The sequence below is a fragment of the Myotis daubentonii genome, chromosome 15, assembly GCF_963259705.1.
Source record: "Myotis daubentonii chromosome 15, mMyoDau2.1, whole genome shotgun sequence".
Classification (NCBI taxonomy): domain Eukaryota; kingdom Metazoa; phylum Chordata; class Mammalia; order Chiroptera; family Vespertilionidae; genus Myotis; species Myotis daubentonii.
In genome coordinates this window covers 21532917-21559410 of record NC_081854.1, presented here as the reverse complement: position 1 = coordinate 21559410, position 26494 = coordinate 21532917, and the positions used below count along the sequence as shown (strand labels likewise).

The 26494-nt window shown below is 50.5% G+C and overlaps 1 protein-coding gene across 5 annotated transcripts in view; it reads left to right on the top strand.

Moving 5' to 3' along the window:
- RYR1 (ryanodine receptor 1) overlaps positions 1-26494 on the top strand; it is a 131854-nt gene that overhangs the window by 57817 nt on the left and 47543 nt on the right. For 2 of the 5 annotated variants that reach the window (XM_059666679.1, XM_059666676.1), the window contains exons 57-84: positions 505-628; positions 1032-1147; positions 2286-2353; positions 2452-2573; positions 3020-3069; positions 3724-3784; positions 3875-4113; positions 5710-5791; positions 6357-6487; positions 6702-7034; positions 7861-8101; positions 9952-10039; positions 10144-10236; positions 10635-10649; positions 11758-11928; positions 13460-13519; positions 13787-13924; positions 18720-18832; positions 19013-19109; positions 19359-19465; positions 20974-21025; positions 21153-21218; positions 22566-22665; positions 22978-23057; positions 23151-23227; positions 23816-23889; positions 24531-24548; positions 25612-25692. In XM_059666679.1, the coding sequence (XP_059522662.1) occupies positions 505-628; positions 1032-1147; positions 2286-2353; positions 2452-2573; positions 3020-3069; positions 3724-3784; positions 3875-4113; positions 5710-5791; positions 6357-6487; positions 6702-7034; positions 7861-8101; positions 9952-10039; positions 10144-10236; positions 10635-10649; positions 11758-11928; positions 13460-13519; positions 13787-13924; positions 18720-18832; positions 19013-19109; positions 19359-19465; positions 20974-21025; positions 21153-21218; positions 22566-22665; positions 22978-23057; positions 23151-23227; positions 23816-23889; positions 24531-24548; positions 25612-25692 (2997 nt within the window). The remainder of the gene's footprint in view (positions 1-504; positions 629-1031; positions 1148-2285; positions 2354-2451; positions 2574-3019; positions 3070-3723; positions 3785-3874; positions 4114-5709; positions 5792-6356; positions 6488-6701; positions 7035-7860; positions 8102-9951; positions 10040-10143; positions 10237-10634; positions 10650-11757; positions 11929-13459; positions 13520-13786; positions 13925-18719; positions 18833-19012; positions 19110-19358; positions 19466-20973; positions 21026-21152; positions 21219-22565; positions 22666-22977; positions 23058-23150; positions 23228-23815; positions 23890-24530; positions 24549-25611; positions 25693-26494) is intronic. The other 3 variants (XM_059666677.1, XM_059666678.1, XM_059666680.1) reach the window with 3 other exon arrangements.

Below are 26494 nucleotides of genomic sequence, written 5' to 3'. Positions count from 1 at the left end.
TGGACCGTCAGGGCCTGTGTCAGGGCTGTGTGACTTCCATCTGCCGCAACTGCTCTCAGCCCCTTGAACCTTTGTTTCTGTGTTTGTGCAGCGGGGATAATAGCATTTACTACGTTAGGTTTGTGGTGAGGATGTGAAGAACATCCAAAAGCAATGTTTTGGTCATTTTTATCTCTGTCTTTATTACTATCCTATATAATTAAAGCCTAATATGCAAATCGACTGAACTACTGGTCGCTATGGTGCGCACTGACCACCAGGGGGCAGAGGCTCAATACAGGAGCTGCCCCCAGCCCGCAAGCCCCAGGCCAACCAAGGCAGAGGCCAGCTGGTTGCCCCACAGATTGGCCCTAATCTCTAGTCAAGCACAGGGACCCTACCCATGCAAGAATTTCGTAGGTCAGGCCTCTAGTAATTATATAAGCCTTCAACTGCAGAAAGCACTTCAATGAGAGTGGCCTGGGTCCCCCCCAGCCCCCTGATTTCTGGTCTTTGCCACCCCAGGTGGTGGGACCCACCCTCTGCTGGTCCCCTACGACACTCTCACTGCCAAGGAGAAGGCACGAGATAGAGAGAAAGCCCAGGAGCTGCTGAAGTTCCTGCAGATGAATGGCTATGCAGTCACCAGGTACATGGGCTGGGAGCCAGACCTGAGAGCAGTGGGGAAGAGAGGCAGGACCCACAGGGCAGCAGCTGGGAGAACTGAGGCCACTGTAGGGGAAACAGGGCCAAAGAAGGGAGGAGGCTAAGAGGGTAGGGTCTGGAGAGTGGGGGCGGGACCAGAAAGGGGGAGAAAGCTAAGAGGGTGGAGAGTGACAAATGAGGTGGAGCCAGAGGGGAGGGGTGTTAGAAAGGTGGGGCTTGGGGTAAGAAGCAGCTCTAGTCCAGGGAGGAGCTGGAAACTCCAGGGACCTGGGGTGAGGCAGAACCCGCAGAAGCAGGGCCTGTGGGAGCAGAGTCAGAGCGCAAGAAGGATGGGAAACAGGGCGTTCTGGGTCTAAGCTGACCCTTCCCTTCACTCATCCACGCAGAGGCCTTAAAGACATGGAGCTGGATACATCTTCCATTGAGAAACGGTTCGCCTTTGGCTTCCTGCAGCAGTTGCTACGCTGGATGGACATTTCCCAGGAGTTTATCGCCCACCTGGGTGCGGAGAAGTCCCTCCCTGATGTCTGCCCTACCTCGGAGCCCGGTCACGCGTGTCTCCTTCCTCCCTCATATAATTCCTGTGCCAGACAGTGTTAAAGGTGTTGAGACTAAACAGTGAGCAAGACAGACAGGTTCCTGTCCTGGATTCAGACAATTAATGTCAGAAGTAACTAAATCACTTGGTGTGTTAGCAGGTGACTAATGCTGGGGGAAAGACTACAATAGAGCCCGCTAAGGCATGTGCCGAGGGGAGTATTCCCGAAGACCTGAAGGAACTGGGGAAGGGCCGTGTGGGCATCTGGGGAGAGTATTCCAGGCAGGGGAACAGCCAGTGCAAAGACTCCGAGAGGCCCCTTCTATGAATATTAGGTCTGTTTGGCTGCACCAGAGTGACTGAGGGCGAGAGTGAGAGGAAATGGGGCCAGAGAGGTGGCGGGGGCAGCTCATGGAGTGATTTCTTAAATGTATGTAGAGCTCACATCCATTTCAAAGTTTAATATTGGAAGTGTTTGGGGTCTTTATTTAGAAGCTTGGTGATGAGAAATATGCCATAGGAACTTAACTCTTGTTTATATCAATTAGCCTATGGTCAAGTCGGTGTCCTTATACATTGTTTTGCTTAAAGTTGCAGTTTCCAAGAACCTAAGGAGGATGTTAAGTGAGAGCGCACTGTACACAGACCTCCAAAGTGGGAGGAGATGGTACAAGGATGTTTCTCACAGTGCCAAGAAATAGCAAGTCTATAATAATTATGGTCAGCATTATTATTTTAATAGTATTAATTATTACTGTCACCATTATTATTACATTTGAAATTGATTTCCATTTTAATATTGACCTCTTGTTTCGTTTATTTCAAATTTACTCAGTGCCAGTATTGATGTTCAGGAAGAAAAGGGCTTGTGATAGGAGAGGAGGGGATGTTCCATGGCCCTGCCCCATTCTCAGCCTCAAGAAGGGTTTGAGCAAAGAGTTAGGGCAGCAGATGAAAGGTAGGAGAGAGAGTTCTATTTCAGAGCCAACAAGGTGACTTCATGTGAAGAACTTATCTCCCATCCTCTCCTAACTCGGCCCCATCAGAACACCCTGAGTTCACTAGCCTTGAATCCACCATGACCCCTTTTTGCTCCCCCCAGAGGCTGTGGTCAGCAGTGGACGAGTAGAAAAGTCCCCGCACGAACAGGAGATTAAGTTCTTTGCCAAGGTGAGAGGTGGGCTCAGAAGCTGGAGGAGGCTGGGAACTGGTTAGACTCTCTCCGCCCTTCACTCAGTCACACTCATCTCTTCCCGCTCACTCTTCAGATCCTGCTCCCTTTGATCAACCAGTATTTCACCAACCACTGCCTGTATTTCTTGTCCACTCCGGCCAAAGTGCTGGGCAGTGGTGGCCATGCCTCCAATAAGGAGAAGGAAATGATCACCAGGTGGGTTGCCCTTTGACCTCTGACCCAGCCCCATGGCCTCACAGCATTGTAATCCTGGACCTTATACTCCTACCGTGGACCTTAGGGGCTCTGTCCTGGGGGCTGGGCACTGACTACCTCCATCTGCAGAGGCAATTAAAGGACAGGGTGACCAACTGTCCTGTTGTGCCCGAGACCGAGGTGTTTCCCAGGACATGGGGCTTTCAGGCAAACTGGGATGAATTTGTTGCCCCAACATGCCAGTTATTGCCAGTTACTTCAAGCTGACTCATCTCTGCCCCTCCCCACCCCTCCTGTCTTCTTCTTTTTCTTCCCCATCATCCTATCTCCTCGTGGCTCTGTCCCTGTCCCTCTCCCTATGCCTGCCTCCTCTAACTGTGTCATCACTGCCCTTGTCCCCTTGGAGTCTTTGCACCCTGTTTCCCCTGTCCTTTCTCTATCATTAGCCTCTTCTGCAAGCTTGCTGCTCTTGTTCGTCACCGCGTCTCTCTCTTTGGTAAGTAACTTTGCTCCCTAAGCCCTTCTTCTTAATGTTCCATCTCTTCCCCTCATTACCAACCCCACCCTGAAGAAGTATGGCCCAGGTTCATGCCTTCATTTGAACAACCTTTACTGTGTTCTTCCCCTTGACCCTACATGGACTAGGTAGACCTGGGGGCAGTGACTGGGACAGTCCTGGGCCCTGCCCTCATGGAGCTCACAGGCCAGGACAGGGAAAACAGGCTCATCACCAGAGAGTGAAGGCCTGAGGGGTCAGGGCCTGGATGGTGGAGGGTCAGGAAGGGGACGGGGGTGGTCAGGGCCTGGATGGGGAAGAACGGAAGTTTATGGGAGTCTGAGTGGGGGTGCAGAGATGTAATTTGGGGTGGATGTAGATCAGTGGTTCTCAACCTTCTGGCCCTTTAAATACAGTTCCTCATGTTGTGACCCAACCATAAAATTATTTTCATTGCTACTTCATAACTGTAATGTTGCTATTGTTATGAATCGTAATGTAAATATCTAACATGCAGGATGGTCTTAGGCGACCCCTGTGGAAGGGTCGTTCGACCGCCAAAGGGGTCGCGACCCTCAGGTTGAGAACCGCTGATATAGATGAAGGTACTGTCCTGTAGTCCTTCCTTCACCCAAACTCGTCTTCATCCCTCAGGGACGGATGCCCCAGCTGTTGTCAACTGTCTTCACATCCTGGCACGCTCCCTGGATGCCAGGTAGGGCTACAGGTCATGGTGCCCACTCCTAGATTCTCTGAAATCTAAACTCTCATACTCTAGAACTGGGTGCCCCCACTTCCCTCCTAGGACAGTGATGAAGTCAGGCCCTGAGATCGTGAAGGCTGGCCTCCGTTCCTTCTTTGAGAGTGCCTCAGAGGACATCGAGAAGATGGTAGAGAACCTGAGGCTGGGCAAGGTGTCACAGGCGCGCACACAGGTGAAGGGTGTGGGCCAGAACCTCACCTACACCACCGTGGCCCTGCTGCCCGTCCTCACCACCCTCTTCCAGCACATCGCCCAGCACCAGTTTGGAGATGATGTCATCCGTAAGGACTACTGACCCTAAGTGGGGAGGAGGGGGGGCAATTCAGCCAACATCACCTGTCCCTGTGTGCCCAATAGAATCATCAGGTGTTCAAATGTGTATTTATTGAGTGGATTTATTGCCATAAGAAAAGTGTGCATTCAGTAAATTAGTAGGTAACAGAATGAGTTAATTAGGATGACTTCAGCAGCTCTATCAACAGAGCCTAAATCACATAGCTTAAGCGAGAGGGAATTATATTTTTGTCCTGTGTAACCGTCTATTTGTAAGTGGATCATAATGTCAGGACTCCAGGTTCCCTTCATTTTGTTGCTCTGCTGTCTCTGAAATATTGCCTTTATCCACATGGTCCAAGATAGCACACCATTACATTCTTATTCTAGCCAGTAGGAGAGGAGAAAAAGCAAAGAGGAGGGCACTTCAATTACTTTAAAGGAACAACTTACAAGTGGTCTGAATCACTCCTGCTTACATCAGTCCCATCAGCCAGAACTTAGCATGTGGCCCATGTTTCTGCAAAGGAGGCTGGGAAAGTAGCCTTTATTCTTGGAGGCCATGTGTAGAGCTACATTTTGGAGGTCTAGGAAGCAGAGAAGTACGGATAGTAGGTAAGAGCAGGTGCGGGGAGTCAATTAGCAGTGTCTGCCATGTTTATTCTCCCAAGGGCCTCGATCCCTGCAGGGGGGAGCCGATCAATCAATGTTGCTGTTTCTCTCATCAGTGCTTCTATCTCCCTCTCCATTCCTATATCTCTAAAATCAATAAAACATTTTTTAAAAATCCTAGTAAGGAAAGTAGAACTTGGATGGGGATTTCCATTTTACTTGGAAATTTTAATACTATACAGAAACGTCAACAGAAGAGAATTGTTAAGAACTTGCCCCATTTGCTTTACCTTTCACTTTACGGATGAAAGGATCTGCAGACTTTTCTGAGCTTTCAAATATGAGTTGCACACATAGTGACACCCCACCCCTGAATATTCAGCTTGTATCTCCTAAGTAAGAACCTTCTCTCACATAACCACATACCAGAATCACCCCTAACTGACTATATCTAAGTTTCCCTATTACTCTCAAAATGCCTTTGATTTTTTAGAAATTCAGAATCCAGTGATGTTTCTCTCATGGCTTTATAGTCTCTTTTCAATCTAGGACAGTCCCCCTGCCCGCTTTTTGCCTTGTGACATTTGTGAACATTTGAGATTCTTAACCTGACCATCCAAAGAGGATGGGTGGCTAACCTAAAATTCTAGCCAGGATTGCATGTGTGTTTGCATTTTTCTGGAAAGTATCCATCACTATCATCAAAGAGATCCACGAGTCCTCTATCGAGTGCCTGCTGTTTGCCTTGTTTTAATTGCTTTCCAAGCATTAACTGGTTTTATTCTCACAATAACCCTCATGAGGAAGATACTATAATTATCTCCATTTTACAGATAGGAAAACAGGCCAAGAGAGCGGTATTTGCTCAAGTCACAAAACTAGTAAATGGCAGGCAGCTCTCCAGCCCCTGCTCTTACCCACCATTTGGATATAAGGGAGGGCTTGGGGCACTGGTGTGGGCACATCCTCCACCCTTGTTCTCTCTCTCTTAGTGGATGACGTCCAGGTCTCGTGCTACCGAACACTGTGCAGCATCTACTCTCTGGGAACAACCAGAAACTCTTATGTGGAAAAGTAAGAAGGCACAATCACAGTTTGGGGCTGGAATGAGCACTCTGGGGCCTCAGAGAGGGGAGGGCGCAAGAAAAGATTGGGGGTGAGTGAAAAGCAGGGGAGATGTTCAAAGTCTTCAACAGCCGCATTTTGTGGCAGATGCAGTTCCCCAAGGAGGCCACATGAGGGCACTCAGGTGAAGGCCAGCAAAGGAAATGGAGGCCTCCACGCTGGGGGTGGGGGCTGAGTGGGGTGAGGGGATGACCAGGCTCTTGCTGGCCCAGATGCCAGGGTGTTCTTTGCTGAGGAACAAGCTTGCCCTGACAAGGGGCTTGCAGAAACGAGGGTAGCACACAGGAGCCATAGCACACTGGGGCACTGGCAGTGCTCATGTGGGCTCTCCTGAGCCAAGAGCACAGGTGGAGCAAGAGGGCATTCAAGAAGCCTGAGAAAAAGGCCATATCTGTGCCCACCGGTGAGCAGCACTCTGCTCCAAAGGGATCTGGGGAGAGTCCCTCTGTGGAGGCTGGGGCTGGGACCTAGGTCCAGGCGAAGGACGTGGGAGCTAAGGAGCATCCTCTTTCAGGCTACGGCCAGCCCTCGGGGAGTGCCTGGCCCGCCTGGCAGCGGCCATGCCTGTGGCGTTTCTGGAACCTCAGCTGAACGAGTATAATGCCTACTCAGTGTACACCACCAAGTCTCCCCGGGAGAGGGCCAGTAAGTTGTGTGGGGCTAGGGCAGCTGTCAGGGTTCCAGTCCACATTGGGAGCAATGTGGCCCAATCTGGGCTCTGAGGGACTGAGGATTCCCAAGCTTGGGTGTGCTCCAGATTGGGGAATCCCAGGGCTTATGGGGGACCCTAGTATGTGGTGTGGACACTGAGGTCTGAGGGTGATGGGTTGGCATGCCCTGATCCCTCCCTGCACCCCAGTCTTGGGGCTCCCCAACAGCGTGGAGGAGATGTGTCCTGATATCCCAGTGCTGGAGCGGCTCATGGCAGACATCGGGGGGCTGGCCGAGTCGGGGGCCCGCTACACAGAGATGCCACATGTCATCGAGATCACCCTTCCCATGCTGTGCAGCTACCTGCCCCGCTGGTGGGAGCGCGGGCCTGAGGTGCCCCCACCCACCCTGCCCGCTGGGGTCCTCCCACCCTGCACAGCTGTCACCTCTGACCACCTCAACTCCCTGTTGGGGAATATCCTTCGAATCATCGTCAATAACCTGGGCATTGACGAGGCCTCGTGGATGAAACGGCTTGCTGGTGGGTCTGGGGGGCACTAAGCTTCGGAGGGCTGGGGCCCCTTGATCTAACGGTCTGAGAGGGAGATCCCAGGCTCCATGGTCTCCTGGGAGTTGGGAGGAGTCAGAGTCTAGGTTTTTTCGGGATTGAAGGTCAAGGGTCATCACAAGGGGGTGAGAGGCTCAGGGCTGAAAGGATGAGTCCGGGGAGTCCTCCAGGCTGGATTCTGAATTTCTGGAACCTGGGAGTGGGTTAGATCAGGATTTAGGAACAGGGTCAGAAGCCTGAGTTCCTTATGCAAATGGTCAGAAGATGAGGTTCCTGATAAGGATGGGTTATAGGTAAGAGGTCAAGACATTAGTCCTTAAAGGGTTGGGATTCCTGGTTTAGAAGTTCTATGTCAAAAATTGGTTGAAACTAGAGGTTGGGGCTGGAATTGGAGGCCAGGATCAGAGGCCAAAGGCTGGGGTAAGAAGCCATAGTGAGAAATCATGTAGTGAGGAAGAGTCTAGGTAGGGACCAGGTCAGAGGTTAAAGGTGGGTGAGAGGTTACAGGCTAGGGTAAGATATCAGTTGGGTTCACAGGTCAGGCACATGTGTTAGGCTGGGATCACAGGTTCAGGTTACGGGTGATGGTTGGGATCAGGATTCAGGGACTATGTTACAGGTCACGGCCCAAAGTCAGAAGTGGGATTAGAGATAAATGCTGGAGTCAGAAGCCAGGGTCAGGCTGGGGTCAATGATAGCTGCTGGGTCAGGGGAGTCATGGGATGGGAACAGAGGTCATAGGTCAGATTCTGGAGTTAGAGGCTGGCCAGCAATGAGTGTCCCCACTTTGCTCCTGCAGTGTTTGCCCAGCCCATTGTGAGCCGGGCCCGGCCGGAGCTCCTGCACTCACACTTTATCCCGACCATTGGGCGTCTGCGCAAGCGGGCGGGGAAGGTGGTGGCCGAGGAGGAGCAGCTGCGCCTGGAGGCCAAGGCAGAAGCCGAGGAGGGTGAGCTCCTTGTGCGGGACGAGTTCTCTGTGCTCTGCCGGGACCTGTATGCCCTCTATCCACTGCTCATCCGCTACGTGGACAACAACAGGTCAGCATGTCCCCATTGTGCCCCCATATACCTCAGCCTAACCTCTGGCTTTCCTGAATCCCTTCTGACTTGCTACAAACTTCTTGCCATTCTCACCCAACCTACTGACTCCAACCCCATTGCTTCTGGCTCAACAAAATCCAACCCACTGGATTTGTCCCTTCCTGCCCCTTTGCCCCTCCTGAATCTGAGCCCCTGTACGGTTGCAATGTCAGCTACAAGGAGCCCTGCTTTTCTCTCCAGCACTGGGCCTCCAGGCTTGGGTAGATGAGGTGGCTGATATTTGTGCAGCAAAGCCCAATCATTAGGCCTTTCTCTGTCATTGGGAGAAGAAAGATAGTCCAGATGTGACCAGTCTCATTCCCCCAGAAACATAGATCTTTAATAAAAGGGCAAGTGCAGGTATCAACCAACTGCTAATGTCTCGCTAAATTCAGAAACTGTTTAAACAATTATTGACTCCTACGTGCAGGCTAATTCAGGGATAGTAAATGAGTTTCAACTCCAGTTCCATCCTTGATGGGAAAGATTTTAAGGTTGTCCTGGGAGCAGAAAAGGAAGTGGTGGTATGCATGCTGGATGCATCCTTGCACATCCACCTTTTTGCTCACCAGTGGGTACTGCTATAGGGCAGATTCCTAGGAGTGGGCAAACAGTTTGAACAAGTAAATTGTGGTATATTCATGCAGTGGGATATTACACAATAATTCAAATGAATAAAGTCACAACACACAATATTGATAAAGCCCACAAACATCAGGTTGAATAAAAGAAGCCAGGAAAATAAAATAAAAAATAGTACATATCATATCATCTATTTATATAACGTTCAAGAACAGACAAAAATAATTCATGGTCTGTAAGTCAAGATAAGGGTCATTTTTTCAGGAGGAAGGAAGTGGGAGTGGCTGGGAGGGACACAAGGGTAGTTCTGGGGACTGAAAATGTTCTATTTCTTGAGTTGGGTGGTGGTTGGTTACACAAGTGTGTTCACTTTGTGATATTTCATCAAGTTGACACTTTATATGCATGTTATATTTCTTTTTTTAACTGTAGAAAAAATTTATTTGCCTCATTAAAAAACCTCGATAGTGCATTTAACTATAAATTCAATCTTCTGATTCAAGGAGTTGCAAACAAAGTTTAAGTAGAAACTTTTGATTGCTTTAGGTTTACATTTTAAAAAACTCTTAAATTTTCCGAGGGAACATAAAAAACCCAGATTTAAAAAACCTTAAAGCATAAATTTATAATTAATGGGCCTATTATTCTGCTCCCAGTGCCTGCTCTGCAGGAGAGAACACTTCCAACCTACAGCTAAAGTATGGAATAAAACAGTTACAAACTGAATCCTGCATCAACTACTGACAGAGCTGAAATAATTTAGGGTGGGAAAGTTATGTGCCATTGTCTTACACAATTTCACTCCAAGAGTAAAAAAGCGAACCCAAAGGCTCAGCTCTTTTCTGGCTTTAAAAATGTCCCTGTCTGCCCTCCTCCCTGCAATCCCTCCCTCTCTCCAGGACAAAGTAGAGCTAAAGGTCGCTGTGGTGGTGACGCCAGGGCTGTCCTCACACCCAGGAAACGAAGGGGATTCCCAGCCACTGTCCTCCCTTCGCTGAGCATCACCAGCACTGTGCATGTTACATTTCAATAGAGAAAGAAAAAAAGCTTGTAAAGGAATGGTCATTTATCAACTTTAAATAATCTGAATGGCCAGATTGCCTAGAAAATTCCACCCCTCCCGTTGGAGTCTCCTGGTCCCCCTGACCCTCCCCTAAGATCTCTTGTGTAGCCCCCCTCCTGGGTGTCTCACCCCATCCCTCACCAGCCCCTTCCCTGCTGCCCAGGGCGCACTGGCTGACGGAGCCCAATCCCAACGCTGAAGAGCTGTTCAGGATGGTGGGCGAGATCTTTATCTACTGGTGCAAGTCCCACGTGAGTCCCTGCTCACTCCCTGCTCCTCTTCATACCTGAGAAGCTGCTGCCCTGAGATGCCCTCCCCCCACCCTGCCTGACCCCAGTACTGCCTCTGCCACCAGAACTTCAAGCGTGAGGAGCAGAATTTCGTGGTCCAGAATGAGATCAACAACATGTCGTTTCTGACTGCCGACAACAAGAGCAAAATGGCCAAGGTGGGTGCTTTGCTCTGGGAGGCGGCCTTAGCAGGGAAGGAGGGAACACCCAAGGGCTTCCTACCTGCCCCCTCCTCATCCAGCCGGCTGCCCTGTCCTGGTCACATTCCCTGCAGCCCTCACAGCTTTGTCCCCTCTCGTCTTGCATGTCCTTCCTCCTATCCCCATCATCCCGGGTCCCCCGCTCCCCTCCCCTTATACCTCTCAGAACTGCCCTCTACAGGGTTCAACCTAAAGGGCAAACCCCCCACCCTGAGCCAAGGTCTGGGAACACCCTGTAAGGGGATGCATGTCCGGTGGGCAGAGAGCTTGGGTTAGGTGAACTTGGAGTTAGGTCTGGGGTTCTCTGAGGGACTGGGGTAACGCTTTTTGTCTCTGTCTGCCATCTGATGAAACAGGCAGGAGACGTACAGGTCAGCCCCTCATCTGGAACCTTCCGCATGACTCTTGGCTAATACCTTCTTCCCCACAAACCCCAGCATCTGCACCCCTCCAGAAAACCCCTGTCCCTATTCCCCACCCCTCATCCTTGGCTCCCAGCTACCATCCTCTTTCTCTCCCCATTCCTCTCTGTCCCCAATCATCCATTCCTTTCCCAACCCTCAGCTTTGAGCAAATTTACTTTTTTTTTTTCTTAACTTTCGTTGAAAAAAAAAAAAAAGAAAAAACCCACCTCTCAGCTTTCCCCAAAGCATCAAAGCATTGTGGGCTAAGGTCCATTGTGGGCTGAGGCTGTGAGGAATGGGAATGAGGGTGGGACAGGCACGTGCATGCTGAGTTTAAGACTTGGGCTCTGGAATGAGAGAGACTTGGGTTAGAATCCTGACTCTGGCAGTTGGCTATGTGACCTTGGTCAACAGTCTTATCCTTTTGAGCCGCTGATGGCATTTGGCCTGTGGCCCCTGGCCCAGGACTCTGCAAGGACTCAGACGCATGTACGGCCTCCATATTTCGAGCTGGTGTGGATGTGGCTCTGGCCAAAGCTTGTCACCCGGGCTTCTCATTGGCATGACTGGGGTGGTCCTGACCATAGGTCTGCACCAAGGCTCAGAACATGGCTATGGGACTCCATGCCTGTGTTTCTGTTCCCAGATCTTTTTGGATCTCTCTGGCATCTTCTCTCTTCCTGTTTTCTTGTCCATCTCAGTCTCTCAGTGTCTCTCTTTTTCTTCCAACTTCTCTTGTCTCATCTTTGTTTCATCCTTGGGAACTCAGTCTTGAGATATGAAGTGTGGGGCTGTGCATGTTTTTTGGAGAGATGTTGTACTGAGAGTTCTCAGGGGATTTTGGGAGGAGACCTCCAGAGGTTGAGAAAGGCCTGGAATTTGGGGGAATCTGTAAGGGTTTGGGACAGAGTTAGGAATTTGGGATAGGGGCTGGGGTTAGGAGGGTCAGGGCTGGGCATCTGGTGAAAGATCAGCAAGGACTGGGGTGGTAACTGGGGCAATGGCTGTTGGGGTGGGAACCAAGCATGGGACTGGGCTGGCATTCATGCTGGTGCTGAGCCCCATGTCCCCACAGTCAGGTGGCTCAGACCAGGAACGCACCAAGAAGAAGCGCAGGGGGGACCGGTACTCTGTGCAGACATCGCTGATTGTGGCCACACTCAAGAAGATGCTGCCTATCGGCCTGAACATGTGTGCACCCACTGACCAGGACCTCATTGCGCTGGCCAAGAACCGCTATGCTTTGGTGCCTGCCGGACCCCATTCTGGGAATCTGCCAGGATCCCACTCAGCACCCTACACCAAGCCCCCAAGACCCCAGGAGCCCACTGGGAGCCCTCCCTTAGGACCCTACTGAATCCTTCTCTAGGACCCTGAGGACTCACTGGACCCCCTAGGATGTTAAGGACCCCACTCAAGAAACTGCCAGAGCCCTGGGACCTAAGGACCCTACCGGGGACCCCACTGAAATCCAGAAATACTACTAAGACCCTCTCCGATCCTCCCCACATAAGCCTTCCACCAGCTGCTGGGTTGACAGGCCTGGAAGGACCACATTGAGCCTTTAGGGATCCGACTGAACACCCTCCCCAGGACCATGCCAAACCCATTATGACCCTGAGGACCCCACCCAAGATACCATTAGCACCCCTGAGACTCCTCTGAGCCCTCCACCAGGACCTCCCTAAACTCCTCGGGACCCAATGAGCAATGAGCCCCTCATGATCCCACTGGCCTTCCCCTGAACCTCTGGGTCTCCATTGAGCTCTCTAGCTCATCACCTTTCCCTTAGGACGCTGCTGGACCCTCCCTCTGGACTCTCTTGACGCCCAGCTAAACCCCTCAAAACTCTCAGGGGCCCAGTGAGCACCTGTGACCCTAAGTAGCCCTGCAGAATCCTAATGGCCCCTTCCCCAGGTCTCTGAACAATCTGAGGTTCCAAGAATCCAGAGGACCAATTGACCCTGCCCCTGAACTCTAAGCCCTCTGGAACTTAAAGGAGGCCTCCCAGGACCCCACTTACCGCTTGTATGGAATAACACCCTCCCCCACCCCTGATCCTTTTCACCGCAGGAACCTAAGAGGATCCTATCCCGAGACCTCTAAAACCTCCCCCAGGACCCTGCTAAGTCACCTTACAACTTACTACCCCCACTGACCTCCCCTGGTATCCTTCCCTCAGGACCTCGGGCTCCTCCTAGTACCTTGCTGAGTCCTGCCAAGACCCCAAAGAACTCTTTGACCCCTCAACTTGGTCCTTGAGCCCCCTCCTCTCCTGGGACTCTAAGGAACCCCCACACTACTGACCCCTCCTTTGGCCTGTGTAAACCCTACCCATGACTTGGTTGATATACCTGATCTCCCATGACCTCTACTAACCTAGCCATTTTCCTTATAACCTCCTTCACCCCATCTGATCAAATACACCCTATCCATCTCCCACTTACTTGCAGTCCCACTCTGACCCTCCTCTGACGTCCAATAATCCCTCTGTGGTCTTATTTGACCTTTGAGGCTATCCTGTCACCTTCTACCTCCTCTCACACCCCCACGAGGCCCTTCTAATCTTTGCTGTCTCTTCAAGGCGCCTCTGTGGCCTCTAGGACTCCCCCTCTGATCACTCCTGATCTCTGATTCCTTTCAAGTTTCTCACCCATCCTCCCTACACAAGCCTCCCACCAGTTGCTGGGATGACAGGCCTAGAAGGGGAAGGGTTATGGGTCAAGGAGGGCGCTGAGCCCTCCGGAGTGACCCAGTCTGGCCATGTTTCCCCCCAGAAAGACACGGATGAGGAGGTCCGGGAATTTCTGCATAACAATCTTCACCTTCAAGGAAAGGTAGGCCTCCTTAATCGGCACATTGGGATACCAGCAACAAAAAGAGCCAACTTATGAGCACTTACTATGTACCAGGCATCGAAAGCGGGACCTTAACTTGTACTCACTTCCCACCGGATTGAAAGGGGCCCAGTAGGCCCGAGCAGACACTGCGCGCAGGGTCATCCCCCAACCCACCCCAACCCACCCCGCCAGAAGCCAGAAGCCGGGCAGAGGGAGGACCTTGCGGACAGGCTCACTCCAGCCCACTGTTCTTCCTCCTGTCAGGTGGAGGGCTCCCCTTCTCTGCGATGGCAGATGGCCCTGTACCGGGGCCTCCCAGGCCGCGAGGAGGACGCGGACGACCCTGAAAAGATCGTGCGCAGAGTCCAGGAAGTGTCTGCGGTGCTCTATCACCTGGAGCAGGTGGGCGGCCAGCGGGATCTTAGTGCTGAGTTGCCGAGCTCTGATCTCCAGGCCGGACAAGGGGCGGGCCTTACGTTTGTGGGCGGGGCCTGAGGGTGTACCTGGGCTTTTGGGGGAGGGGGGGGCAAGGGGTGGTCTTGGATCTGTGGATGGAGCTTCTGTGGAATCTTGAGTTTAAATCGAGGCTTAGGCGCAGCCAGTAGGGCTCAGTGGTTGAGCCTTTTTTTAAAAATTAATCTTTATTGTTAAGATTATTATATATGTCCCTCTTTTTCCCCCCATTAACCCCCTCCACCCAGTTCCCACCCTGCCCCAGGTCTTCACCACCCTATTGTCTTTGTCCATAGGTAATGCATATCAATACATATAAAAGTCTAAGCAATGGAATGACCAGTCGACCAGTTGATATAACATGCACTGACCATCAGGGGGCAGACACTCAACACAGGAGCTGCCCCCTGGTGGTCAGTGTGCTCTCACAACCAACCTCCTGTGGCCAGCCAACCTCCCGCAGTCCCTCCCTCCAGCCTGCCAGCCCCAATGACCCTGATTGGGCCGCCGGCAGAACTTCCTGTAGCCCCAGCTCTCCCCCCAGCCAGCCAACTTCCCACGGCCCCTCCCCCCACCAGCAAACCTCTCACGGCCTCAATTGGCCCCGATCACCAGCTAGGCTGAGTGACCCCACCCGTGCACATATTCGTGCACTGGGCCTCTAGTATGCATATAAGATCTTTGTTTAATCTCTTCCCACTCCCTACCCACCTTCCCTCTGAGAATCTTCAGTCTGTTCCATTTCCATGCCTTTGATTCTATATTATTCATCAGTTTATTCTGTTTATTAGATTTCTTATTTGTTTATTTTGATTTTTAGATTCAATTGTTGACAGATATGTATTTACTAGAGGCCCGGTGCACAAAATTCATGCGGGGGGGGGGGGTCCCTCAGCCGGGCCTGCACCCTCTCGCAGTCCAGGAGCCCTCAGGGGATGTCTGACTGCCAATGTAGGCACGCTCCCAGCAGGGCTTTCTGGCCGTGAGCCTGGCTTCTGGCCGAGCAGTGCTCCCCTTGTGCGAGCGCACTGACCACCAGGGGGCAGCCTCTGTGTTGAGCGTCTGCCCCCTGGTGGTCAGTGCAAGTCACAGCGACCGGTCATTCTGCCGTTCAGTTGATTTGCATATTAGCCTTTTATTATATAGGATTGCCTTTTTATTGTTCATATTTTTATCTTTTTCTTTTTTTTCTTCTTCTTCCACTTCTTTAAAAATAACCTTCAAGCCGAAACTGGTTTGGCTCAGTGGATAGAGCGTCGGCCTGCGGACTGAAAGGTCCCAGGTTCGATTCCGGTCAAGGGCATGTACCTTGGTTGCGGGCACATTCCCAGTAGGAGATGTGCAGGAGGCAGCTGATAGATGTTTCTCTCTCATCGATGTTTCTGACTCTCTATCTCTCTCCCTTCCTCTCTGTAAAAAGTCAATAAAATATATTTAAAAAAAAATAACCTTCAACATTTCATGTAATACTGGTTTGGTGGTGATGAACTCCTTTAGCTTTTTCTTATCTGTGAAGCTCTTTATCTGACCTTCAATTCTAAATGAGAGCTTTGCTGGGTAGAGTAATCATGGTTGTAGGTCCTTGCTATTCATCACTTTGAATATTTCTTGCCACTCCCTTATAGCCTGCTTAGTTTCTGTTGAGAAAACAGCTGACAGTCCCATGGGCACTCCCTTGTAGTTAACTGTTTTTCTCTTGCGGCTTTTAAGATTCTCTCTTGATCTTTAGCCCTTGGCATTTTAATAAGATGTGTCTTGGGTGGGGCCTCTTTGGGTTCCCTTGTTTGGGATTCTCTGTGCTTCCTGGACTTGTAAGTTTATTTCTTTCACCAGGAAGGGGAAGTTTTCTGTCATTATTTCTTCAAATAGGTTTTCAATATCTTGCTTTCTTTCTTCTTCTAGCACCCCCATAATGCAAATATTGGTACACTTGAAATTGTCCCAGAGGTTCCTTATACTATCTTCATATTTTTGGATTCTTTTTTCTTGTTGCTCTTCTGATTGGGTGTTTTTTGCTTCCTCATATTTCAAATCATTGATTTGATTCTTGGGATCCTCTACTCTACTGTTGAATCCCTATATATTATTCCTTATTTCAGCCAGTGTATGCTCAATTTCTGACTGGTTCATTTCCTTTTTTTGTATGTATGTTTGCTTTTTGGCATTCTCACTGAGATCCTTGAAAGTCTCACTAAGTTCCTTGAAGGTCTCAGAAAACTGTTGACTAACCTTATAACATGGTTTTGAATTCTATATCCAGTAGTTTGCTTCCTTCCATTTCTTTCATTGTTGACATGTTTCTTTGTCTCCGCATTTTGGCTGCTTCCCTGTGTTTGTTTCTATGTATTGGGTAAAGCTGCTATGTCTCCTTGAGTTGATAGAGTGGTCTTGTGTAGTAGGTGTCCTATAGGGCCCAGTGGCTTAGCTTCCCCAGTCACCTGAGCTGGGTACTTTAGGTGTTCCCCTTTGTGGGCTTGTGCACAGTCTTGTTGTAGTTGAACCTTGATTGCTGTTGGTGTCATTGGGAGGAATAGACCACCAGGCCAATTGGCTATGAGGACCAACTGTGGCTACAATAGAAGAGCTGCTGTTCAGGAGACACCCCTAAGGAGCAGGACTTGCTTTAGTGGGACTTTGGTGCTCACTGAGTCTTCCCCTTGAGTGTGTCACTTATGGATGCATAGAGTTGTAATCTGGTATGGTCTGACACTGACCACTGGGTGTACTGGTTCTTTGGTCTCTAGGGAGGTGCAAAGTCAACCACTGCCTGGGGCCACCTACTGCAGATTCCCCCTATTTGTATCCGTTTTGGAAGTGTCCAAGCGAGGCTCAGCTGTGAAGCAAGGCAGGCCGGTGCTAGTGCTGGGTGTTGGGCTTTTACTGATATGTTTGGGGCTCCCTGACCCCATTGAAGCTTGTTTGAGAGATTTTAGCAAAGTCTGAAGCGTGAGCAAAGACAGGCCATTCATATGCAAAAGCTGCTGCACAAAGGTTGGGTGGGGCTGAAAATTGGATGGGGCGGGGGTCTCAGGGAATCACCAGGGTGATGGAGCAAACATATTTGGCTGCCAGTCAGCCGTGCAACTGTGGAGGTCCCAACACAGTCACTGTTAGCACCTCTGACTAGGAGAAAGCCGCCTCTGAGTTCCTGTCCTGATGCCAGACAATCTAGTTCCTTCCCATATGTGTCTGTGTCCCTTAGAGACTTGTCTTGGCACTGGAGCTTAGAGGAAGTAGGATCTTGTAAATTCAATTCATGTACAGGCAGGCGCTTTAAGAGGATCAGCTGAGCCCTAACTGGTTTGGCTCAGTGGATAGAGCGTCGGCCTGCGGACTGAAGGGTCCCGGGTTCGATTCCAGTCAAGGGCATGTACCTTGGTTGCGGGCACATCCCCGGTGGGGAGTGTGCAGGAGGCGGCTGATCGATGTTACTCTCTCATCGTTGTTTCTAACTCTCTATCCCTTTCCCTTCCTCTCTGTAAAAAATCAATGGAATATATTTAAAAAAAAAAAAAAAGAGGATCAGCTGGGTCTTCAGCAGCCTCAGTGTTACTGGGCCCCAATCCCTGCTGGTTTTTACAGCCCATAGTTATGGGGACTTCTTCTCCCAGCTCTGGGAGCTTGGGCTTGGAGTCTGGTGTGGGGCTGAGACCCCTTGCTCCTTATAGGGAGCCTCCGCAAAGATGATCTCCCATCCAATTAAAAAATCCACACACGTGGGTGTCGGTCCAACCTGATCCGTGCCACCACCCCATCTTCCAGTCTCAGGGTGCTTTCTTCTTTACTTCTCTAGTTGTAGAGCTTTCATTCAGCCAGCTTTCAGGCGGTTCTGGATGATGATCTGTATTTTAGGTGTAATTTTCATGTGGGTGTGGGAAGCAGTGGGCACAGGCACTTACATATGTAAGTGCTGCCATCTTGGTCCCATGAACCAGGATGTCACAGTTCGATTCCCTGTCAGGGCACATGTCCCGGTTGAGGGCTCAATCCCCAGTAGGGGACATGCATGAAGTAGCCGATGGATGAGTCTCTCTCATCATTCATGTCTCTCCCTCTCACTTCCTCTTTCTGAAATCAATAAAAAACATTTTTTTAAAATATATTTTATTGATTTTTTACAGAGAGGAAGGGAGAGAGAGATAGAGAGTTAGAAACATCGATGAGAGAGAGACATTGACCAGCCACCTCCTGCACATCTCCTACTGGGCATGTGCCCGCAACCAAGGTACATGCCCTTGACCGGAATCGAACCTGGGACCTTTCAGTCCGCAGGCCGATGCTCTATCCACTGAGCCAAACCGGTTTTGGCAATAAAAAACATTTTTTAAGTTTTTTTTCTAAGTCTAAGGTTAAGATGAATTATTAATTAATTAATCAATCAATTAATTAATTAATTAATTGAGGCTTAGAATGGAAACTTGAATCAGTGCGCTCAATCTTGGGCCCAGGACAGAACTTTGGTTCAGGTAGTGGGACCTTATGGAGACTACTTGACTCCTGGGAAGGGCCTTGGAATTAGGGGCGGAGCCTGGGTAGAGACCCTCGGTCTGTTGGTGGGGCCTAGGAGACAAATTTTGGTCTGGAAGCAGAGACCAGGTTAGAACCTTGACTCTGTCAGTGGAACCAAAGTGTTTCTTCGGCCCTGTTAGTCGGACCTGGGCACAGATGGGCAGTTTCACTCAGGCTGGAAGTGGGAATCAGGCCAGGGGCAGAGTCTGGGGACATGACATTGCTCTGCCCCCAGGTTGAGCACCCTTACAAGTCCAAGAAGGCTGTGTGGCACAAGCTCTTGTCCAAGCAGCGCCGGAGGGCGGTCGTTGCCTGTTTCCGCATGACCCCCCTGTACAACCTGCCCACGTAAGACACCCAGGGCAGAGGGGAGCTACACGGAACTCGAGGAAAGGGTGGCTGCGAGGGCAGGAGGATGGAGGCCAGTATGATGGGCTCTTCGGGAATGGTTGGTGAGGCAGATTGTGGGAGGTCAGAGGAAGCGGAGGAGAGAAGGTCCCACTGTCACTCCACACGTTTCCCTTGCAGGCACCGGGCAAGCAACATGTTCCTGGAGAGGTACAAGGCCACATGGATCCTGACTGAAGACCACAGTTTTGAGGACCGCATGATAGATGACCTTTCAGTGAGCTGGGGCCTGCCTGGGAGTGTGGGGGCAGAGCTGGATAGGGCTGGGGCTGAGCCTGCCTGTTGCACATCTCCAGGGGTCACCCTTCACACTGAGAGGTATGAGAAAGGTGCCTCTGGCTTGGGCAGAACCAGGGAAGGGTGCAGGATGTGGGGCATGTGAGAAAAACATCCAGCCCATCAGGGCTATGGAGGAGACAGGGGGGGACTCTGGAAGCCCCTTCCCCAACCCCACTCCTTCCCCCAGAAAGCTGGGGAGCAGGAGGAGGAAGAGGAAGAAGTGGAGGAGAAGAAGCCAGACCCCCTGCACCAACTGGTCCTGCACTTTAGCCGCACTGCCTTGACTGAAAAGAGGTGAGGACCGTTCATAGGTCTTGGGAAAAGAACCCACTACCTCCCTGCCCCCAGCAACTTCCCTGTTTCTCAAGAGAGACCTTCTGTGTCCTGGGGAGCTGGTCTCTCAACTTTACCAGGATAGGCAGGGCCACCATGTACCACTGTGCAGGGAGAGCGCTCACAAGGGCATCTTTGAAGGTTTCACATCTCAGGCAATATTGATTTTGACATTTTTAGAAGAAAGCATCTTGCTCAAACAAAATCAGTATACTGTAGGAACAAATCAGTAAATTATGACAAATTTCCAACCGAGGGAAGTGTGGAAGGGGGTTCTTTTTCTAATTAACACAAAAGCTGCATATGGGCTAATGACAGTCTTGGGAATAAATGACCGCAGTAATGGTGCTGCTGCTAACAGGTGACATTTATCAAGTGCTTATGTGTAGGCACCATGCTAAGCACTTGACATCTATATTCTCTCATTTATCTTGACACTGTAAGATAGACACTATTATCAACTCCTTTTTGTGGACAAGGAAATGGCAGCACAGAGACTTATTTTTCTCACATAACAGGAAGTAGGGAGGTAGAAAGCCCAGGGCTAGGCAGTGACACAATGACAGTCACAGAGTCATTCAGGCTCACAGGCTGGCTCAGGCTTTCTGGACTGCCATTCTGAGCTTCTGTCTTGTGGTCACAAAATGGATGCTACACTTCCAGACATGACCACATGCCAGGCAGCAAGAAGGGAAGAGAAGTTTTTTCCTCTACGGAAGGCCAAGATCTTTATCCAGGGAGAGAAGCCCTCCTTGGTGGGCTTCTGCACAGATCTCATTGGCCAGAATCTGGCATCAGGCTACCAAAGCAGCAAGGGAGGCTGGGAAGTTTAGTGTCCTGGGAAAGCGATGACTCTGGCGTTAGACTATCCAGGTTTAAGCCCTAGTAGAAGCTGTGTGATCTTGGCCAAGAAGAATCTTTGAGCCTCAGTTTCCTCACTGGTAAAATACACCTACCTAATAAGATTATTGTGAGAATGTATATATATATATCACTTAGAACAGGGATTAGCGTAGGGTAAACAATAGGTCCTGGCCATTGCTAGTGGTAGTGGTGGCAGTAGTAGCAGTAGTAGTAGGAGTAGTAGGAGTAGTATTGAGACGACCCAAGGATAAAGTGGCTGGTCATAGTTGTTCAGGGTGGTAAGATGGACCCAGAAACTCCAGGCTTCCATCACACCATTTTAGCAACCCCAGTGGAAAGGGAACAACTCTACCAATAGCTTCAGCAAAATTCCCCAAATGAGTTCCACTGGGCCATCTCTAGCCTGTTACTGTGGCCAAGCAGGAAAAAAGTGCTGATTGGCTCAGTCTTCATCACAGGCCCACTCTGCAATGGCCAGTTTACCCTGAGTGAACCACACAGGCTGAGCATGGGGAGGGCTGGCTTTCCAGAGGAAATCTGGAAGCTGCTATAAGATGGGGGTCCTCTCCACTGGGGCCTGACTATCTCTCCAATTACTTCCTCAGCAAACTGGAGGAGGATTACCTGTACATGGCGTATGCTGATATCATGGCAAAGGTGAGGCCCTGCCCCTATCCAGGGCAGGTCCCCTTCTCAGCTGCAATGCCTGTGCACTGAAAGGGCTGGGGGTGGACTGAGGATCTCCTCTGTTCCCCATCATCCCTAACTTATACCCCATCCTCAGAGCTGTCACCTGGAGGAGGGAGGGGAGAACGGCGAAGCTGAAGAAGAGGTTGAGGTTTCATTTGAGGTATGTGGGATCAGGAGGAGCTGGAGGACGGGATGGGGGACCCTGACTTCAGTCATCTTCATTCATTCAGCATACACTCACAGAGCAATGCTATGAGCCAGGCCCTGGGCTGGGTGATGCTGGGGACACAGGAGTGACCAAGTCAGTCCATTGGGGAGACAGGTGCATCACAGACAGTAACAGCACAGAGTATTCACGGTGGTGAAGAGGACAGCTCAGGCAGGGGGGTCAGGGCTGGGAAAGCAGAGCACCCAGGGGTGAGTTCAGGGGCTATGGTAGCCCACCCACGGTGCTCCCCCCGCCAGCGTTGAAGGGTGGCAGGAAGGCTTCTCAGAGGAATGTCTGAGTAGGGGTGTGCCAGTTGAAGAAAGGAGAAAGGTGTTTCAGGTAAGGAAACAGCATTTGCAAAGGCCACGTGGGGAGAAAGAGCTAGTAAACTTGCGATTAACCCACCTATTCATCACTAAGGCAGAATTCCTTTTGGCATCTGGTGAAGCCTTTCTCACAATTAGGTTTTTAAATGCAGAAAATGAATTCATAAGAAAGGAAATAAGCATATGGAAGTAGTTATCAAAATATTACATTAAAAATTTGTGATATACTAATATCTGCCCTTCTTTATTAATCTATCAAATAAGATCTAACAGTGGGTCCAATAGCTACTGTAAGTGATAAGTAGTGATGAATAAAACAATATTTTGAGATGTCTACAAAAATGTGACATGGAAACATCTGTGATTCTTTTTGTTGTTGTTAATCCTCACCTGAGGATATTTTCCATTGATTTTTTAGAGAGAGTGAAAGGGAGGGGGAGACACAGAGAGAAATATCAATGTGAGAGAGACACATTGATTGGTTGCCACCTGTACTCGCCCTGACAGGGGGGCCAGGGACCGAGCCTGCAACTGAGGTACATGCCCTTGACCAGAGTTGAACCTGTGACTGCAGACCGATGCTCTACCCACTGTGCCAAACTGGCTAGGGCTCATCTGTGATTCTTAGGCTATGTTTTATGGCCTCATCCATAATGGGAAGAAGTGCTACATTTCAGTTAGAGGGTAGTAAACATATAACTTTTTTCCTCATTCGAGTTCACAGACTTCCCAGATTTTATCCATTGACCCCTTGAAGGTCTGTGGGCCCAGGTTAAGATTGCACCATGCCAGGAACAAATCTAAGATTTCAGTCCCAAGGGATAGAGGAGGTTTATGAGTTGAAGGAATGAGCCAGTGACTGGAGCAGGGAGCACAGGGGTGAGGGACAGGGCTGTGGGGGTGGGGGGAGGGAGGGAAGGCTAGGCTGGTGAGCCTGGACTCACTTGGCACCATGGGCCTGGCTCTGCCCCAGGAGAAAGAGATGGAGAAGCAGAGGCTCCTGTACCAGCAGGCACGGCTGCACAACCGAGGGGCGGCGGAGATGGTGCTGCAGATGATCAGTGCCTGCAAAGGTGCCCTCCACAAGCATCCGGCTCCTCCTGAGCACACTCATCCTGTTTTCACTCTCCCCAGCCCACACTTCCTGTGGACCCGGCGGCACTCTCCCACCCCTGCATGCCTGTGGTTTGCACACACACCAGCCCTTGCATGTTTCACTTGCCTTGTGATTTCTTGCTCATCTTCCGTCACTATCACACTTCCACACTCCCCCAACCCTTTCTCTCACATTCCCTGCATTGGCTGTTTTCTGGTGGATGGAGAACCCTGCTCCCAAACTAAGTGGACCACCTTTTGTCCCCTGCTCCCCCCCCCCCCGCCCCCAGGAGAGACAGGAGCCATGGTGTCCTCCACCCTGAAGCTGGGCATCTCCATCCTAAATGGGGGCAATGCTGATGTGCAGCAGGTAGCAGGAGAAGGGACTTGGGAGGAGGGCTAAGAAGGGTAGTAGGTTCCTGTGTGACTACCAGTTCTCCCTGTCCTGCCGCTCCCTCTGCAGAAAATGCTGGATTATCTGAAGGACAAGAAGGAAGTTGGCTTCTTCCAGAGTATCCAGGCGCTGATGCAGACATGCAGGTAGGCTCTAGTGTCTATCTTTTAGTGAAACTGTTCGGTGCCACTGTGCCCCTACTCCTGCTACCACTTCTAGTTCTAGTTCCACTCTCTTGGTTCCAGGAACAGAGATCCATTCAGACTAGCTCAAACGTTAGGGAGTTTATTATAAGAATTCATGCGCAACAATAAGGAAGGCAAAATGCCACCCCATGGATGCAGGCAGGTGGAACTGGAAGGCTGTTGAGAATTCAAGGGGCACCCCACAGCAGGGAATCTGGGCTCTCTCTAATGACCCCTATTAATGTGACTCTGTGACTGTCTGCCTTTGTTCTCCTCTTGATGTTGACCCTCTGAAGCTTTTGCTGACTGATGGTTTCTGTACCCTCCTGATTTCAACTGGGACACATTTCATCCTTTCCCCATATTACTTCACAGCTTCTGCCAAATCTCAGTTTCTACTTCCTCTTGATCTCTGCTCATTCGTGGTTTCCCATGGCTCTTCACCCACCGCTGTGTGTGTGTGTGGGGGGGGGGGGGGGGGCGGGGGTGCTGCAGGGCTCTGGAAGACGACTGAAGCACACCTTCCCATCTTTCCTTTCTTCGCCTCAGCGTCCTGGATCTCAATGCGTTCGAGAGACAGAACAAGGCAGAAGGGCTGGGCATGGTGAACGAGGACGGAACTGGTGAGGCCCTCTCTTGGGCTCCCTCTCCATGGAATTTCTTTTTCCTTCAGGATCTGCCCCCTCACCCAACACTGCCCAGGGCTCCCTTCCTCCAAGACACTCCCTCTCCAAGAGCACCCCCAGGTCTCCCCTCCCCTGCCCATGCAGTGGTGCCCAGTCCTGCCCCCCATTCCCCCCAGGGTCTCCCTCCCCATGATCTCCACCCTTGGGTGCCCTTGTGTCCTGTGTTCTCTCACCCATCACCACATGGACCTGCCTTCCACAAGCCCCAAGTCTCCCGCCCTGGTTGCTGTTCTCTCATTAATGTCCCTAATCCGGGTTAATCAAGTCTCCTCTTTGCCGTGTTGTGACGTGTTTAACCTTTCTGCCCTGATCCTTGCCTCCTGCCTTTCCACCTCTACCTGTCCATCTCTCTTTCTCTTCCTCTCCTTTCTGTCCCAATGCCTTTACCATCATTCCTACTCTCTTCCTGGCTTCCTTCTGTATCCTTATCGCTCTTTCTGTGTGGGTTGTTTCTTTTTCCATGTTTGTGTCTTCGTCCTGACCTTGTGTCACTGTGTGTTTTTCTGTCTCTATCTCCTTCTGTCTCTTTTTTCCCTCTTTTTTCCTGCTTCCTTCTCCCATCCTGTTGGCTGCCCCAGTCATCAACCGCCAGAACGGTAATTTCCCCAGCCTATTCCCCTTGCTGTGCTACTCTGCCATCCCTCCCTTCTTACCCCCATCACCCCCTTCACCCGGGGGCTGAGGATCTGGGACATCCAGGGAGGGAGAATTCTTTCTTGGGTCACTGTACCTGGGGAAAGTATTGAGAACAGGGTTCAGAGACCAAGATTCAAGTCCCACATTAGCCACTCACCTACTTTCCATTGGCCTCTGTTTCCCCATCTGTAAAGTAGAAGCTAGAGAAGATGGCAAATGTTCCTTTCCAGATGGATGTTCTCAGACTTCCTGACCCAGATTCACAGCCCCAGGGTGGGGTGATCCCCATTCCCACCCACCCTGCTCTCTGCACCAGGACCCACCCCACATTGGTGGGGCGTGCAGTTCCCATCCACCAACCAGATTGGTTGCTCCTAGCTTCCATTCTGATTGGTGTGTGTGCAACCTCTGTGCCTGCTCTGATTGGCCCTGGCCTCCCCTCTTTTTCCTCCCCTACAGACAGCCCTTCTGGATGGGCTTATTTCAGATGCCTGTTCTGATTGGCCCATGTACACACACACACACACACACACACACACACACACACACACACACACCCTGCTTCTCCTGGATTGGCTGCTTTCAAGGCATCTGAGCCTGTTTCAGTCCTATGCCTTTGTGTGAAAGTGATCCCAACCCCCATAATCCATTAACCCTTTGGCCCTGGAGGAGTGCTGAGGGAGGTGCCAGTTGCTTGAACCTTTACTGGATCAGGCAGACACCCCCGGATGTCACATAGTGATGACATCAGAGAGACACTGATGTTGTAGAAAGACACTCAAGGCCCCAGCTTCATGACTCAGGGCCCATCAGGTCTACATCAGCTGTCAGATTCTGAAATCAGGACTCCTGGTGTCATGGGTGTCCATGGCCCTCACAGTGTCTTTGAAGTGATGGCTGCTCCTCCCCACCCCACCCCCCTATGCTTTGCGCATGTGTGTGCAGTGTGCATGGGCCGTGTGCAGGTGTACCATGTTCTGGCGCACCTCACCCCTTCTGGGCCCTGCCCCTTTCTCTACCCAGGAGAGAAGGTCATGGCAGATGATGAATTCACCCAAGACCTATTCCGATTCCTGCAATTGCTCTGTGAGGGGCATAATAATGGTGAGAAGGAGGGGTGGGTGGAGTGGAGAGGAAGTGAGGTTTGGGGACAGTCTGGAAGAGTTGCCCGAGTTAATCTCCAGTTCCCTCCTCCCTTATCAGTGATGGCCTCACTACCTATCCTTGATCCCATTGTCCATCATTTACTTTCAGCCAGGGTCACACTCAACCCACCCACCTACCTAAATCTCTCTTGAATTTCTGGAATCTAGGCAGAAATTCACTTCCTGGCCAGTCCAAGTCCCCAAAAGCAATCTATCAGAAACCAATTTGGCCAAAAATCTATTTGCCCAAATGAGCAATTAGCTACTTGCCATTTTTCCACAGTCATTTCAAAGTTGAGTAAATGTTATGGATTTCCATACTTGGGCTCTGTAAAAGGGGAAGAATCACATGGCATTTTTCAATGAATCTATTACAATTGCTTATTAATTTTTCTTATAAAAATGCTTTGCCAGAAGGAATAACTACAGATTCTTTCCTAACTTAAGCGAGAGTTTTCACATTTGTCCTGGTTCAAGGGTGACCAGCAAGTTAAACACATAGTCAGGCAGAAAATAAAACCCCTTGTGGCACACATAGCTTATAACATTAAAGGGACAGCCCAAACTCTGTTCAACAAACATTCCACCCAAAGTCATTTTAGTCTCAAGGTTGTGGTTGTAATGCTTAACAGGTGATTATGAAACCACAGACTGCCCAGAAATTAGCCTTCATGACAAGAATGGGAGTAATTATAAGTCTAACTTCCATAGAACCTGCACCCTACTTGGCTAGTGCTCTCTAAGGTAACTGATTTGTAAAT